General features: G+C 44.1%; 1 protein-coding gene across 1 annotated transcript in view; it reads left to right on the forward strand.

The window, feature by feature from the left end:
* The first annotated feature begins 7,584 nt into the window (after nt 1-7,584).
* Nucleotides 7,585-16,788, forward strand: part of adgrl1a (adhesion G protein-coupled receptor L1a) — a 49,170-nt gene continuing 39,966 nt past the window's right edge. Inside the window, exon 1 of the mRNA XM_053339163.1 lies at nt 7,585-7,654. Coding sequence (XP_053195138.1) covers nt 7,585-7,654 — 70 coding nt within the window. The remainder of the gene's footprint in view (nt 7,655-16,788) is intronic.

Genomic DNA, 16,788 nt, shown 5'->3' on the forward strand with positions numbered 1-16,788 from the left:
CAGGGTGACAGTAATAAAGTAGAAAGCATAAGAGAAAAAATCTAAATCCAGAAACAAGTTGAAGTTATTTGTCACAGCGCAGATACAGATGTGCAACAAACTGTGCTAATTGACTTTTTTTTGTCCTGTAAGTGTTTTGATTAGTAGATTTCTTTGCATTTATATCAGTAAACTGATTTTAAAATTTGCAGTTTTCAGAATGAATTACTGTATAATTTTTCTACTGGTTAGCAACTGGTTAAGAAGTGGCTGCCAAACTGGTTCAGAGGTTCCATCCCTGTAAGATATTATAGTCCATTAGAGCGAGGCTGCAGACAGTGTTTGTTTGAGAAGACAGGTGGGTGCTGAGGTCACTTCCTCTGGCAGCTGTAGCGGGCATCACAGGGCAAGCATTGATGGGTGGTGGCATTGCCTCCTGTTGCATCAGTAATAATGAACAGTGACAAGCTCTGCACCGACACAATAGATCACAGGGCACACTGGAGACACTGAAGACCCGGCCGGGGGAGCATCCTCGCTCTGCTGTGTGGTGTCAGCACTGACGAACACACTCACTGGTTGGCTGTCTGGCTAGGGGCAGACTATCTCACTCATTCATAGATGCTGCGCTGTTATCACACTCGGAGATACTCGCCCACTCTGATTAGCATGTACAACTGTCACTCAGGAATATTGGGCTCTTACTGGCTGCTTTATAGGCAATGAGGACTTTTTTTTAGAGCTACTACTGTTACGGAAACATATAATAGTTAAAGTGTAGACTCTAGAGATAAGGAGGTGTGTGGGTTGGGGTTCGTGGAGAGCTGCAGCCGAGGGCGGTTGCTGAAGCAGGAGAAAGTGGTACAGGAGTGTCTATTGAATAAAGTGAGAAGGGCTCTCTCTCTCTCTCTCTCCCCCCCCCCCTTCCCTTTGCCGTTACCTCTTTGACAGCCACACTAGACCTGTTTGATATCCCTCCGCTGTGTTCTGCAGCTCTGCAGATTCCCTTGTCTCATTTACATTCCCTTAAAGCACACTTCCATTAAAGTCTCTCCTTGTTTTTTTGTCTCTTCCCTCTTTCCTTCTGTTTCTTCAAATAGGTCTTTTTTTTCCCTGGGTTGCTGTTTTGGAGGGAGCCTTATTCCCTGTTGACTACACAGCCTATCCCCGCTCTCCCTGAGTCAGTAATCAAACACATTGGCCCTAATACACAGGCCATTACAAGAGCTCTGATGTTCCATCTGCACACAGTCGGCACAATGGTGTCATTATATAAACAGCCCTGCTGTTGAAGCCAGCAAGATATTACCACACCAGAGCTCCGGCCTTAACTGACCTACCCTAGTAAATAGAGAAGTGTTGGGATGATCTGACCTGAATGTGCTTGTGTCGCTGCTAGCTTAACAACATTATCCATCCTCCATGAATGCTGTAGTGTTAACATTACAACAGGCTATCAGTTCTCACTATGGTCGAGATAATGTGGGCTGTCGAGCATCAATGCAAATGTAATAGAATCAGGTTGTTTTGAAGGAATGATATCTAATGCTATTATGTTGTCTTTGCTAGCGATAGCCTCACCAAAAAGGATTATGGAGATTAGTGATAGGCCCAACTGGAAGATAACAAGTAAGGGGGTGGGAGGGCGGCGGTTTATACAAGCTGTATCATATTTCTTATGCAGTGACATTGATTCAATCTTGTTTTGCAGCTGCCAAGTGTAGAGATGGGATGGTTTGTTCAAAATTGTGTTTAAGGCATGTATCTGGAGTTATTTTAAAGTTTCAGGGGTGTAGGATATTAAACGCTGACTTGCTGAGATTCCTGTTGTTTTGAATTTCATAGATAATGGTGTCGAATTGTGCAGGCTTATCCTCTGATATCACTTTAGCACAGTGATTGAGGCAAACTCTTTGTCATTATCAGAGTGATCTGATTCTGTGCGCTCTCTTAATGGGGGATTTTGAAACACACACACAGCAAGTGGAAGTGTATCCAAATCATCACTTTGGCTAATTTGAATGATCATTGAATTAAATTCGACTGTCATACCTCAGCATCCTGGAGGGCAGGTTTGACAGTAAAAACACAGCCTCCCACTCAGCACGGCTCGATCACAGATGGAGATGGTAATATTTCATGGTATGTCTGTTACGTTTCAAAAGGAAAAGTAGAATAATTATATTCGCTGGAGAGTGATTAGTTTTATGGTGGTGAAAAGGTAATTAATGAATTCTATCTCATCCTCATTTATTGTTACACTTCCTTGTATTGCTCCCTGTTGCCTAACTCAGGAGAGTACAAAGTGGTATTGAGTGTGACAAAGCTTCAGCACCGATGACTCATAGGCAGAATTACTTAGAGGCCCACAGGCGAAGCATACGTTTTTGTCATCCTCTGCAGTCTCATCAAACTCTGATAATACTACATGCTTAGCCTTCACTGAGTCCAGTGATCCTTGCCTCTGAACTTTCTCTATTTATTTCAATTTAAGTGGAAGTCTATTTGAGCTAAAATTTTACTTGATTACAAATATGTAATGCAGCAGTTTGCATCATTCTCTGATTTGTAAGTGAGATGTGATTGCTATTCATTTGTACGCTAGACCGTGTTAGTTGCTAGGAGGCAATAATTTCCCTCATAGCGGGAGCGTTGCTACTGAACCAACTATTTGTTGTTGAAGCATCTGAGGCATAAACATCAATCCTAATAGCATAAGAAATGCTGGTGCTTCATCTTAAGATGCAAAGACTTCATTTTGCATCAAGCAACTGACCGTCATAATTTATGACTGTCAAATCTTTAAATCAATCACAAGTGTTTTCCAAACCGAATACATTTGTGTGTTTGTGTTTTCCCACTCTCCACTTTGCCCCCCTCATTGCCCCGCATAATTTGCACTTGTTCATACAACATACCTCATCTTGAAATGTATTGAAATGCTAATTAAGATGACAGCAGTTGCTGTAGTATTTTATTTTAAAGCATATTTGGCAAGATCTCAGCTTGAGGTTTACAATTAAAAACACACACACGCTGCAATGACTCACCTATCATACTTGTCTCCCTCTCACCTTGATATCAGAACCTGAAGCTGTAGCAGCTCTTGAGAGTTGCACCAGCTTTTCTAATTATGCAGCAAAAATTGTCTACGTAAACTATTTGTCCTTCCTAAATGCCTCTTTCTAATGTACAGAAAGAGATAAACATGGATAGTTCTCATGACAGACACACAAGCTTTAACTGTACCCCCTACCCCGAATAAAAAGGACTTGTGACACCCTGTTCTTGATGAGCATGTCTGCAAAAGCAAACAGATCCTAATGATCAGGGTGATTATCGTAATGATCCAATAGAAGTGGATAATGAGGTTATTTGCTTTAGATCAAAGCAGCCTGTAAATTAATAGCTGAAGAAACAGAGGGTAGCATTTGAAACAAAATGACAGAGCTCTGTGCTGAAAGTCTGTGTAAAGTCAAATCATTGATTTACTTCTAAACATATTATACATGTTGGAAAATGGTTACAGAAAACATGTGAAAAGGCTGATAACTATGCAGTGCTAAATTGTGGAGATAGAGCCTTAAACTGTTTCTCACCCTCTCATTTTTCCTGATTTTCTGAGCCTGCAAAAAAGGGGTACTCCGTGACGTAGTGGCGTGACCTTGGTCCCTCCTCTACTATATAAGACCGAGAGTCCCGTCTCCTAAGTGGTTAACCTGCCTAGTGGCGAGTTATTGTTACTACATCTAACACTACTACTACAGCCTATAGTTAGCCAGTTAGCTGACTTAGCCACCGAGTTAGCCGCTCTCAGACGGAGCGTCCATGTTTCGGGTAGAGTTGGTGACTTTGATTGACAGGTGACACTTGGTAGGGGGCGGGGTTTCAGCAAACTCGGTGGGTGTTTGGGAGCAGAGACAGAGGCTTATTTTTACACAACTTCGAAGGCTAATTTCATATATTTGGCGATTTTTTTAATCATTCAAATTTTGCAGAGTGATTAACCACACACTTTTCTGTGGTTGTCATACTCAAAACACATATTTATTCTTACTTTACACAGACTTTAAGTATAACTCTCGGTTTAGATGGCTGCATATCTTTCTTGTTGTTCATAGAACAGACTGTCTCCTACTTTCTCCTGTCCTCACCCTCCTAACCTTTCCACCAGTGCAGTGAAATTGCTGTCCATTCTCCCATTTTGTGGGCTCTGGTCTCAAAGGGATATGATGTTTTCCGCTCTATTAGAAGAGAAACAGTGATGATAATAATGGTGGATGTGATCAGTGCAAAAGGTCAGCCTCTGGCCTCGGGCGTGTAACATCCTCCAAGTAGCGAGAGCACGGAGGGCGAATACCCCCATCTCACACCCTCTCAAAGATTCCTAACCTTCCTCCACCCAGAGGGAGACTGACTCATAGATACAGGCAGAAGAAATATTTTGTCCTTTGCCATTATTTCCTGCTTTCTTACTATTCTTTTGCTGTTCTCACTTGGCTATTTTCAGCCATTTCCCCTCCCACTCGCTCTTATTTATTCTTGTTATACAGAAAGCCACCCTTCCTTACGTTGTTTGTTCCTAACTTCCTTTGCTCCTTCTGTTCCTTGTTTGTCAGTAGCTCACGCCGCATCATGCTTTCTCTGTCAGTTGCTTCCTCTCCTTTTCTGTTCCTTTATTCCCTTTTTCCTTTGTTCTGTCATTCCTTTGTTTCTTCCTTCCTTCATTTTGGCCTTCAGTCCTTCCATCTTCGCTTCCTACCATATTAAAATTGAGCGTTGCCTAATGTTAGCCTTCTTTTTGTCACAAAATAAAATCAATTTATCCACCCTGCACTTTTCTCTCCTTCGCTCCCTCAATCCACATACTGCCCTCCCCTCCTCTGCTTTCATTCTCTGGCCTTTCTCATCTTCTGAGACCACAGGAGAGCTACTGTTGAAAAGTACAGACAGAACAGTCAAAGGAAACAAGAGGAAAGACAGATTTTTCTTATTAAAACCACAAAAGTTGGAGAGAACATAAAAAAACCCAATGCCCGTCACTGCACAGGAGGGGATCACTTTTTGACCATTAATAATACAGTGAGATGGAGGGGCGGGGAGGGGGGGGGGTGCTGAGAGACCAAGTGATAGAGACTGAGAGACTAAGGCTTCTACTGTACCACATCACACATCTATTGCTATTTGTTTACAGCTTTCTGCTCTTTCTTTATCTCTCCTGCTCTCCCTCAGAGAATGTTCTTTTTTCTCAGCTGCTGGTCATAGAGGGTGGTCACAAGCAAACTCAAATTAAGGCCCAGGCTGCACTAGTGCAGAGGTTGTGTGTGTGTTGTACGTATAATAGAAATAAACACTGGGGTAAAAAACTGCTGCTGTGGATGTGCTTCATACTCTTGTGTTCTGTTTTCGTTCTTTCTTCCTCTTCACTATTTGTCCTCTCCTTTTCTCTCTGTCTTGCTTGTACTCTACGACATCCGACACACTAATCCACCCAACAACACCCAGGCAGGTTGGTTGCTGTGGGCTGGGCGTTGCCACTGGGGAGGCGGGTAAATATCAGAGAAGGTCAGGGAGAGGAGGGGCTGGAGAGATGGAGTGGAAGCCAAATCAGTGATGATGGAGAGAGGGGGTGAAGCCAACCAGTCACTCACGACCTGCCGTCTTGGCTGCCAGGAAAAAAAAGCTTTGCCGTACTTGCATGCTGTTGTGTAAACAAACAACGATGAAAAGATTACAAAAATGCAATTTAAATTCCTCAAATAAACGATGGTTGTCACTTAAAAGCTCTGATAATAGCCAGTGGTGGTTGACATGAACAAATAAAGGCTGGCCCCAAAAACATGCCAGGGGAAAAATCAAGGGTGGATGAACTTCTGGTGCCTGTTATGTAATGTGCATGCCAGTTAAGCATAAATATAGTTACCTGGATGTAACTCCAGTTCTATGAGTACATGTGTAGCCCTGTAGCCAACTGTCACAGAGAGGAGGGGGGCCAGGGAAGACACAATGTCACTTAAACATGGGGATACCGATGCATATTTTAATAATAATGACGGCAGTGTCACTGCATGAGCACGGTAACCGGGGTAACTTGGTGATGCCGGTGAGCATACTGTACATCCATGAGCATGCTGCGTGCATGCTACAGTTAAGTGATGCACTGACAAAATATTCTGGGTGTAACTCAAGCGCTGGAATTATTGTTCCAGGAGTATGTGGATTACCGCTGAAGCAGTAACAAAAAATGAACAGAGTAAATGGAAGCAGATCATAAAGCAAAGAGGCTTTGTACTCAAAAGGTGAGCAGAAATAAAGGCCTCTCTTTAATATAGGTCTGTTTCCAATAAAGGTCTGGTACCCTCTGCAATTGGAGTAAATGAGGCCACTATATGTGGTAGTATAGTAGTCTGACTTCTATTTCAGGTTAAAGTTTAGATGATCAAGATTAGGATTAGGGTTAAAAATTCAACATTTGTGAGTGCATCACTGTAGCGCAAATTCATTTGTGTGTGTCGTCCTGTACAAATACGATCAATCAAATAAAGTAGGTAGAGAGTTAGTGAGACCAAAGAAATCCTCTCAACAAACCCCCACGCCCCCATCATCACCATCCAAAAGAACAATTCGCACAAACAATCACACACACGGGTACCAACAGTCTCAGCAAGCTCAGCAGGAGTAGTGGGTTTCAGCAATACCGTAGCTACAGTTTTCTGTCTCTTAGCCCCTGGAGAGACAGAGCAGCCTTTACTGTCAAAAAATCAGAGCTGAAGTTCCAGATTGTGATTTATTTCATTAGGCAAATGAGATGAGTGAGCCCTACGGCACTGCTGACTGAGTCACAGCTATTGTCACACACACACACGCAAGCACGCACGCACCACACACACGCGCAAGCAGGCACACACACACACACACACACACACACACACGCATAGACATGTATTTTTTACATGTTGAATATAGCTCCGTTAACAGCCCCAAAACATATGTAGCATGTCTGATTCAATCAAGCGTTCAAACACTGTAGAGTGATGAGCCGGTGGTGGCAACAGCTGTTGCCATGCCATGCTGCACAAAATGGCCTCAGATCTCCCTGACTGATCATTCTACCTGACCACCAGAGGGGGAGCCTATCTCCTCTCCTCTCCTCTCCTCTCCTCTCCTCTCCTCTCCTCTCCTCTCCTCTCCTCTCCTCTCCTCTCCTCTCCTCTCCTCTCCTCTCCTCTTCATCTTGATCTCCTACCTGATACCATTTAGTATGCTATACCGGTTGTGAGCCACTCAGTTTTGACTTATTATCACATATTCCAGTGATAAATGCATAATAAATTAGTCAACACTGTCTAATTCAAATGCCATGCTGAGAGGAGAAAGAATGAAAAACAGAACAGTAGAATAACTCCTGTTTATGGGCATGCAGTTACACACAAATATTTATGAAGCAGTACTTACTTCTCTTTCATTTCTCTCCCTCTTTCCCTACAGGATCACCCTCAGGGAGGGTGTAAGCTGAGGAAGTGCCACCCCACTCACCTGTGCCTGCTGACCACCCCTACGCTTTAGCCCTCCCTCCCTCGCCCTGGCCTCTGGTCAGCCTCCAACATGGCTGTTGCAGTCTGGATCGTTTTCACCTGTGCAGTGGCTTTCAGTAACATTACTCCATCCTCGCAAGGTATGTAATAAATATTTACATTGTACGGTATTTTAAATATTATTACATTGCATTATAAATAATTAGAATCTGTCTTGTGTACAGCTTTTATACTGTATTTCACTGTTCACAGTATACAATATGTATGGTTTTGCGTTGCTTCACTGGTTCAGCCTGTAATGTTGCTTGTAAGCTGCTGTCGGTGTCACTGTGCCCTGTAACTGGCCTGATCAGGTTATTGCAAATGAGGATGTAATATTTATACCTCAGCTACGTGATGAAGGTTGTAAGTATATTGACTCATTGACCAAGCGAGAAATGCTGCACTTGATTAACTAGACTGTCTCTACAGGAGACAGAAGGGAGAGAGAATGTGAGTGAGGTGGAGAGTGTATGTGCGAATGTCAATAAAATTTCTTGTCATCTTGATGTTAGTTGGAGCGTGGCAAGAGTGTAAGGGGGAATCCGTGCATGTAATGTTGCCATATGTGTGACCTTCTTGAACATGCCGTGTACCATAAGATATTTCATTTTTTGTTTGTGTGTATATGTGTGTGTGTGTGTGTGTGTGTGTTAGTGTGTGTGTGCACTAGCTGTTATAAGCCTGGCAGCAGGTGACCTGGTTGGGCTGAAAGTGATGCTGGAGGGGTTATGTGTGTGTGTGTGTTGAAAGATGTGTAGGAGGGGGGGGGGCAGGGATAGCAAAGGGGAGGCCGAGGACTGAGGAGGGAAAGGAGGGGCTGTCGGGTGTCCTGCTAGTGGCCTGCCACACCGACAGCAGCACACCATCTGCTGTATGCTCTCAGTCAGCTCTGTGCCAACGAGCCGCTGGGTGATGGACAGCTAGGACGAGGTGGAGGAGGAGCACGGAGGAGAGGCACGGTCGCCACAGGGAGGTGCTAGTGATGAAGCAGGAGAAGTTGGGAAAACTGAGGGAGGGAAAATGTGTTTGTGTTCGCCTGTGTCAGCACTGGTTTTAACATTCCCTCTGTGTAAGCACTGATTGGCCAGGTGTGATTCTAATTCGAGTAGGTGCTGTTTTTTTCCATCTTAATTTGGATGCTTTTCTAACATTGGATTTGTGTAGCGCTCGTTCTGTTCCATTGGTTACATTTGGCCTCTGGCACTGTGTTGCTTTGTGTTTGTGTGGGTGTGTGTGTGGGTGTGTGTATTTGGGTGAGAATGAGTCTCCAACTATCTGTGTGACCTGGCACTTGGGGAGGATTAATAATGCATTAATAATCAATTGACTGTTATTTGTATTCAGCCCCAAAGCACAGGCGCAGTATTTGATGAAATTAAGAAAACCTTTTTTTTTTCCTAATGAAATCAGGCATGCAGGTACATACTCAAGCACACCAAAAGCATTTTAGTGCTCATAATTTTGGCAGCCAAGTGTTGGCCTAAATGTTTTCTCTCTATTGTTGTGTGACCAGAGGAGGAGGAGAGAAGAGCAAAGGAGAACAAGGGAGATAGAGTACAAAGGAAGAGGGAAGAGTTTTGATGTGATGAGAGCTGCTGAAATCACTCTCAGGCTAATCAGAGCTCATTTGGAAACCTGCAGGATCATCACACATGGCTTCACAGTCTAATGTGTAGCCCTGCTCCTCCTCGGTGTCCAGACTAATCTGCCATGCTTTAACCTCACTCTACACCTGGCTGCACATCCTAATATTTACCCCTAACACACACATTTATTCTTCTCCGGAAGCAGCTTTTTAACTCAAATGCTCCTCACCAGCATGAGCTATGTACATATACTACTTCCCTGCTTTGTCCAACAAACCTCACTTATCTCACACAGTGACTATTTATCTTGTTAAATCACTCTGCATTTTTCCGTTTCTCTGTGAGATGCAGTGGATGTGTGGAACACAAACTATATCTTCATCAGTGAATACAAACCCATTCTAACCTAGGCAGAGCCCCCCTCACACCCGTCCGTCTTGGCACTCTCCCCGACAGACCGACATGCGTACCCTGACAAACAAAATGTCCCGCTGATTCCACAGAATGCTCGAGAATGTACAACCCTTCATATGCTGTGTTGTTGCTCTGAAAGCCCATTAGGCTTGCTTAATGTGGCAGGCATTGCAGGCAGCTGCGCCGTACGTGATGAAACCCTGACACAGAGCTTTCATTTAGCACAGCGCAAGCATTGGTGTGTGTGTGTCTTTGTGTGTGTTTGTATTTATGTGTACCAGTGGTGGCAGCCAGACCATTATAAGGTTATTTGTAAGACCTTTCAGCTTGTAATGCATGTGACATGTGTGTATTTGCAAGTACACACATACAATACTGTATATTCATGTGTATACAGTTTGCTCATGACTGCATAGTGATGTGTATGTGCAAGAGTCTGTGTGGGTTTTTGTGTTTACATAAGCGTGTTCATATGTCCAGATGGGTGTGTGTGTGTGTGTGTGTGTGTGTGTGTGTGTGTGTGTGTGTGTGTGTGTGTGTGTGCGTGTGCATAAGTGTGTGTGTGTGTGCATCCGTGTGCCACTCATATCAGCATCTCAGTGCCAGCTGACTGGTGGAATCTGTTCTCATCTCCCTTGTATTTAAGCCTTTGCTCTCAAATCAGTCGCCTGGAAAGGCCTCTGGTCCTTTAGTGCACACGCAGACATTTTTATCTGCCTTCCCCTTCTCTCCCCTGCTTTTTTCTTCTGTGCCTTTTCCCCTGAACAGTAGTGATTATTTAAGGATAGGGGACTTGCTGTTTTTACACATCTTCTCAACAAAGTGTCTCTCGACTGTCCTTGGGTGGTGACTGAATGTGTGAATGGGGACTGATCTCAATGCAGTATTTTTCTTTCTATGATGCAGGGGGTGCATAGTTATTTTTCATGGAGGGCCACATGAAGAATTCCCCATGCCTTTGCAAGCCAGGTGATATTTTTATGACTGAGCTGAACAGTTACATGTGTTATACAACCTTAAACTTAAAATTCTGAGTGAAGATCTAAAAAATGCTTGACCTGAAACCACATCCAATATTGAATTGAGAGAGCAGACTTTCAGTCTCGCAATACTATAATATTAAAATGCTAATTTCAGAACAGCGACCTACTCACTAATTCATAAGAATTGATTCTCAGACAGGGTTGTAGCAATAATATTTTGAGAGGAGGCAATAAAGCAGTGGTGCCGCTAACCTTGCTGTGTGGAGTTGACTTCTTGTTGTATAATTTGCTGAACAGCACATTGCATTGGCTTAATATGTGTTCAGTAAATTCTCAGTTTTACACTTCTTTTGCCACAAGACACGTTTGAAAAAATTCGCGCTGAAGTTGTGCATCCTATTAGCCGATCAGAATCAGGTTGACACAATAACCAGTTAGATTCACACAAATCAGTGAGGTGAACTTTATAACCTGGCAGGCACACACTACTCTCATTGCTGCTACCTGCTGTGCCTGCTGCTGATAAGGTTGTGCTGAGCTCTTTCATTTCTTGCTAATCCTACACGCTGCCTTGAGCTTTATGATCAGAATCAGTTATGTATATTTCACATCTCAGTAATATGTGTCTGCTAGCTTCTGTCTGTGCTAACAGAAGCCAGTAACATGCTGTTTGAATTCATACAGGAAGTATTCTCCAGAGTCGAGTTGTTGTTTTTTCCCCCCTAATAAATACAACAGAACAACCATGTGCTGCTACAAATGGCCCAATTTTCTTTGACATAAGTGTTATACACTATGCAGAATCATAAACATAGACATATCAGTGTTTTAGATTTAGAAGTTTACAGACAAGTTGCATTTGCCTGGTTCTACATTTAATAGCGTTTTGTTTTATAGACCGAGGCCAGTCAGAACCGGCTGCATGTGTTTGCGTTTATAGAGACAAGTAAACACTCATTTTGTCTCAAAATGACCTTTGAATATTTTACCACGTTTCTCTCTGCCATAAAGCTGAAATCCACAGTCTTCGCTGACACTAATTGCTAATCTAGCGGCTTGTGAATATTGCAGCGTATCATCTGGATTTTGCAATAAAGAACTGCTGTAAAGCCTATTTTCCCCTGTTTCTCCCTCTTTGCCTCTCATGTGTGTTTTCGAGCTTTCGTTGCCTCCCCATCTTATTAGCAACAGTCGGTGCTTCTCACTTCTCTCACTCCTAACACTCGCCTCTCATTTTCATCCAATCGCTCCACTTTCTCTCCCCTAACACCTCGGTTATTAGTAGGCATACTCCCTCTCTGTGCGTCGTGATGTCCCCCCCCCCCTTCTGTTTTACTGGTCTTCCTTATCTCTCGGCCCCTATTCCTATTCCCACTTTGTCTCCTCCATGTTTTTTCTTCCACCATCTTCCTCTCCAACCTCTCGCCTTACTCCACTTTCTTTCCAGCTTCGCTTCTTCCTTATCCCTCTCTTCCCACGGTTATGTCTTCCCTTTCCCTTTCTGTTCTCTATTTTGCCTCTTCCTGTCCTCCTCTCTTTTCTCGTTTGCTACAGTACCTCCCTTGCTCCCTCCCCTGTGCTGGGGGTTGCTGTGCTCTTCAAAGCCCTTGGCTGAGAGCAGTAGATCACAGAGAGGTCTGTGTGAGTGAAAGGTTAATGGATGGCCTTTGAACATATATTGGGAGTCGGGGGCGGGCAGGAGAAGGAGGGAGAGGCCGGGGCAGAGTGACGGTGTGTTCTTTCAAACCTCCCTTTGAAGATGACGCTCGCCTCTCTCATGTGTCTGCGCCTGTATACAGGAGCTGCGCCTTTTTGTTTATTCATTTGTTCACAGTGTTGGTGTATGTATGTTTGTGCCCATTTTGTTTGTGTGTTTGTGTTTGCTTGTAGTTGTGTGTGTTGGGGTATGTTAGTTTGTGTACATTGATTTGTGTACTGCAAACAAGCTCCTACATAAAGGATTGGGGACTGTGTTCCTGTTTGTGCAGTCGTGTGATAGCTGCCTCTTTTCTCCCAGGGCCTAGCTGCGTAACTTTGAGGCTTTGTAGCCGTGAAGGACTGTGTGCGTGTATCTGGGAGTGCTGGTGTGTGTACGTATGTGTGTGTGTGTGCGCGTGTGCAAAAGTGTTGGTGTGTATGTGCCAAGCATGTCATGTGTTTGAGAATGCGTGCCTTTGCTTCTTGTGTGTTTTGTGAACTGCAGATTGATAATTACCAGCAGCAGCTTACGGCTGGCAGCCAAGGGCAGAGAGAGTAGAAAGGGGGACAGAGGAGAGAAACAGAGGGAGAGGGATGGTGAGTGGAGAGGCTGGTAAAATGGTGAGAGGGAGTGAGAAAGCAGGAAAGGATGGGAAGAGAAGAGGGGAAAACAAGGAGTGTAAGGTCAGGACGAGAGGGAGGAATAAAGACATGAAAAGAAGGAGAGGAGGGCGAAGAGGACGGGTGGGGAGGGTAAATGAGAGAGTTTGCGGGTGGATGAAATTGGTCGAGGGATCGAGGGATGGTGCTCGGTTAGAAGAGAAAAAAACAAAGGGAGGGGAAACCTTCAGCACATGTTTACTGCATTACAGGTGAACAAGTAAGCGTTCAAAGATGTAAGAGACGGAGTCGCATTTTATAGCTGAATCTATATTTAGTCATAGACATAAATTCAAAATGCTGGAAATGGAAATGCTGTATACTATATTTACATGCATATACTTGCAAACACATTGATCCGCTCATAAACATGCACAGTAAAAATACATACAGACACACACTCATACACACACTCACTAGCCACATGTCCAAGCCTTTGGCTTAGCATATAAGGAGGTTAATTAAGTGTCTAATGCAGCGGCAGGACTGGGCTTTGACACTCATCTTTACTAACAGGTCTCTGGATGCGACTTGCAACTCTTCCAAATGCACACACACACATCTCTCTGACAGCAGGCCTTGCATGGTGCTCACTCAGTCTTCCCTTTCTCCTTTACATATTATATCTAACTCTCTGTCCGTTTTCTTATCACTTTCTACTCTTCAGTTTCTTACCATCCCCCTCACTATACTCTCTCTGCTTCTCTATTTCTGCTCCATTCTCTCCTCGTCCCCGTGGCTGTTTCCCTGCAGCACCTGCAGTTTACTCCACCACAGTGTTTATATGAATCTAGGTCTGACTCACTGTCTACTGGACTGCCTCTTGTGATATGTGCTGGAAACAGAACAGAACAGCGTTGTATTGAGCCGGTAGCACTGTTCCCGTCCCTGGGGACAAGGAAGATATTTTACACCGGGTAAATCTCGTATTTTTTAGGCAGGCTGATTTTTATTTTGGGCTATGCCGTTTCCCCCCGCTGAGGCGTTTTTATTGCATAATTAGGCGCCAGGGCCAGCAATGAAGTGGTTTGACAGTATGAGCACGTCCCGTCTCGCCTCCCTCCTCAAGTTTGTGTGTGTGTCTATTGCTCTGTGTCTCAGTGGCGTTTTAACCGCCTGTCTTAATCTCTCTGCTATGCCTGCTAGTTCCCCCCACAGCAAAGTTTGTCAACACATACTGAGAGTTCTCGAGGTTGAGGATGAATGAGGGTTAGAGCTTGTGTGCGTGTGTTTGTCTGCCTGCAAGAATTTTGGTGTGTGTGTGTGTGTGTGTGTGTGTGTGTGTGTGTGTGTGTGTGTGTGTGTGTGTGTGTGTGTGTGTGTGTGTGTGTGTGTGTGTGTGTGTGTGTGTGTGTGTGTGTGTGTGTGTGTGTGTGTATGTGTGCATCATTGCAAATGCATGAGTATGTGTTGCATGAGGGTGTGTGTATCCCATTTCCAGTGGGGGCACTGTTAAATTCTCTTATGAATGATGTAATGTTATGGGCTGTGCTGTAATTCAGTTCAGTTAGAGGACTGGGCTACTGAGGCGAGAGGCTGTCTGTGCTGAGGACCTCTCTCCCATGAATCTGTCTGCGTCATTCCTTTTATGTTGGTGACCTTGTGCCTGCGCAAAGAATGGTCCGCATGTTCATCTTCAGCCAGCATCTAGGTTGATAGTTTCTGTCTTTTTTTACTATTCTTACCCTGTCTCATCGGCTCTTCCGTTCCATTTCCATCGACTTGACTCAGCTCCATCATGGTAGATCTGTGTCATTTCGGTGCTGCTTTGTGTTCTGACCTTATAGTGCGACTGGTGACTCCCCATACACTTGCCCCTCATCTCATCCCCGCTGTCTCCCTCGCCTGTAGGAGACAGGCGGAGGAGTCACAGGAGATGAGATAGCATCCTAGCTTTGAGGCCAATGTCACTCCCCTCTACCCCTCTTTCTCATTCACACACACACACAGTCCCACAAGCTCACATAGCCCCCAACCCTTGCGCCCTCATGTTAGGCCTTTAGCTTTGTCTCAGGATGTCACTTTGTCACAACTCCTCAGCTTAAAGGCTGCCTGGATGTGACAGTTCTGGCCACATCGCCTCAGTTCGTCTGTGGTGACAGGCCATGCTCCAGCGAGTCATTACGCTAACTCACAGCGCTAAGTGAGTTGCTAAGATACAGCGCTGAGCTGATAAAGTACTGGAGAAATTGGTGGGCATGATTATCTGCTAGAGAGGGACTCCCATCACTGAGACCTTTCGGTTCTGTCCAATGACTGTAAAATTACTTGTTCTTCTTCACCAGTTTTACTCAGGAACTAACCTGAAACTCATGAGGGAGTTAGCTCTTAGCACCAGCACTGAGGTTGAGGGCATATGTAGATGTATGCAATAAACTTTTAATATTCCACTGCTATCGCTGGGTGAAAAGATGATACTCATCTGTTAACCTTAATGCCACTGAAAGCTGATTTTAAGGATAGTGATGAAAAAAGAATCCCACCTCATTAGCAGCATGCCCAGTTTTTCAACTACCAATACAGCTTGGCATAAATGTTCTCTGGCACTAAGCATCAGTGCTATGCTAATGAGTAGCATTAGGAGATGACTGTTGGAACCAACAGAGGGGCTAAGAGGGGCTGATCACATTTTGACCCCCTGAAGACAGTCATCCAGCCAGCTAACAATTCAGCCTTAGGGCCACGAAGCTCCATAAGTATAATCTCTTATTGTAACTCAGTTGCAGAGTTCGCTAGAGTCACAGTTTCTAGCTACCTGGAAGGCCAAACCATCTCACTCAATTCTTTCTGAAAAAAACCCTAAAGAACGTCTGTGATAATGCAGACCAAGGTCAAAATGTTGGAGACAAAATCAAAGAGCTTTTATGTTTGAAGAAAGTTGTTGGTAATGTTCAATAAAATTTTTTTTTAGTATTTTTCAGAATTCTAAATGCAGTCTTTCCAAGTTAGTCTCGACATAAGAGACCAGATTTTCTTTCAACTTTTCTCAAGTGTTTGTCACGACTCTTACATGGAGGTCATGTCTCCTCATCTCCAAATTAAGTTGAATCTTTGCAAGTGTGTGTGTGTGTGTGTGTGTGTGTGTGTGTGTGTGTGTGTGCGTGTGTGCGTGTGTGGGTATGACACTGTATAAGAGTAGATACAGAGATACGTAATGATAGAGAAAGAATGAGTGTATGTTCAAAGACGAGCTTGACTTGTGCAAAATTATGTTCTTGTCTGAGGGTCCAAGCATCTATCCAGCCTCAGGCTTTAATTACTGTGTGAGGATAATGAGTCAAATCCAATCAGTTCTCTCTCTTGCTCTTAATTTGTATGGAGCTTCTATTATGAAGCCAACCGCTTTAGCCCCTCACACCAGCTGCCCTGGAGTGACACCAGGCCCCTGTGTGCATGTGAGAGAGAGAGAGAGTGTGTGTACGTGTGTACGTGTGTGTGTGTGTGTGTGTGTGTTGTGTGTGTGTGTGTCTGAGTCTTGCTCACAGCCACATCCATGCAAATCAACTCATATAATTATTGAATTGGCTCATATCATTATCAGTATGTGTGACAATTGGTAATCATTTCTTGCAGACAACAGATATTAACTGAGTTTTATATACCACAGGAGATGAGTCATAATCTCACTGTAAAGGATTAAATCCACCTATGCATATGGCTGCTGCTGAGAAAGACACTTTGTCATCTAGCTATTATGAGTCTGACAGGCACGACTAAATGGCCACACGCGCATATATGTGTGTGTGTCTGTGTGTGTGTGTCTGTGTGTGTGTGTGTGTGTGTGTGTGTGTGTGTGTGTGTGTGTGTGTGTGTGTATTGGCTGAAGAGACCCTGAAACCTTAATGGATTCCTGCAGAGTGAAGGACAATCGTAGCCCATGGCCAGTCCAAG

This window comes from Scomber japonicus, chromosome 18 (assembly GCF_027409825.1).
Source record: "Scomber japonicus isolate fScoJap1 chromosome 18, fScoJap1.pri, whole genome shotgun sequence".
In the NCBI taxonomy this organism is placed as follows: domain Eukaryota; kingdom Metazoa; phylum Chordata; class Actinopteri; order Scombriformes; family Scombridae; genus Scomber; species Scomber japonicus.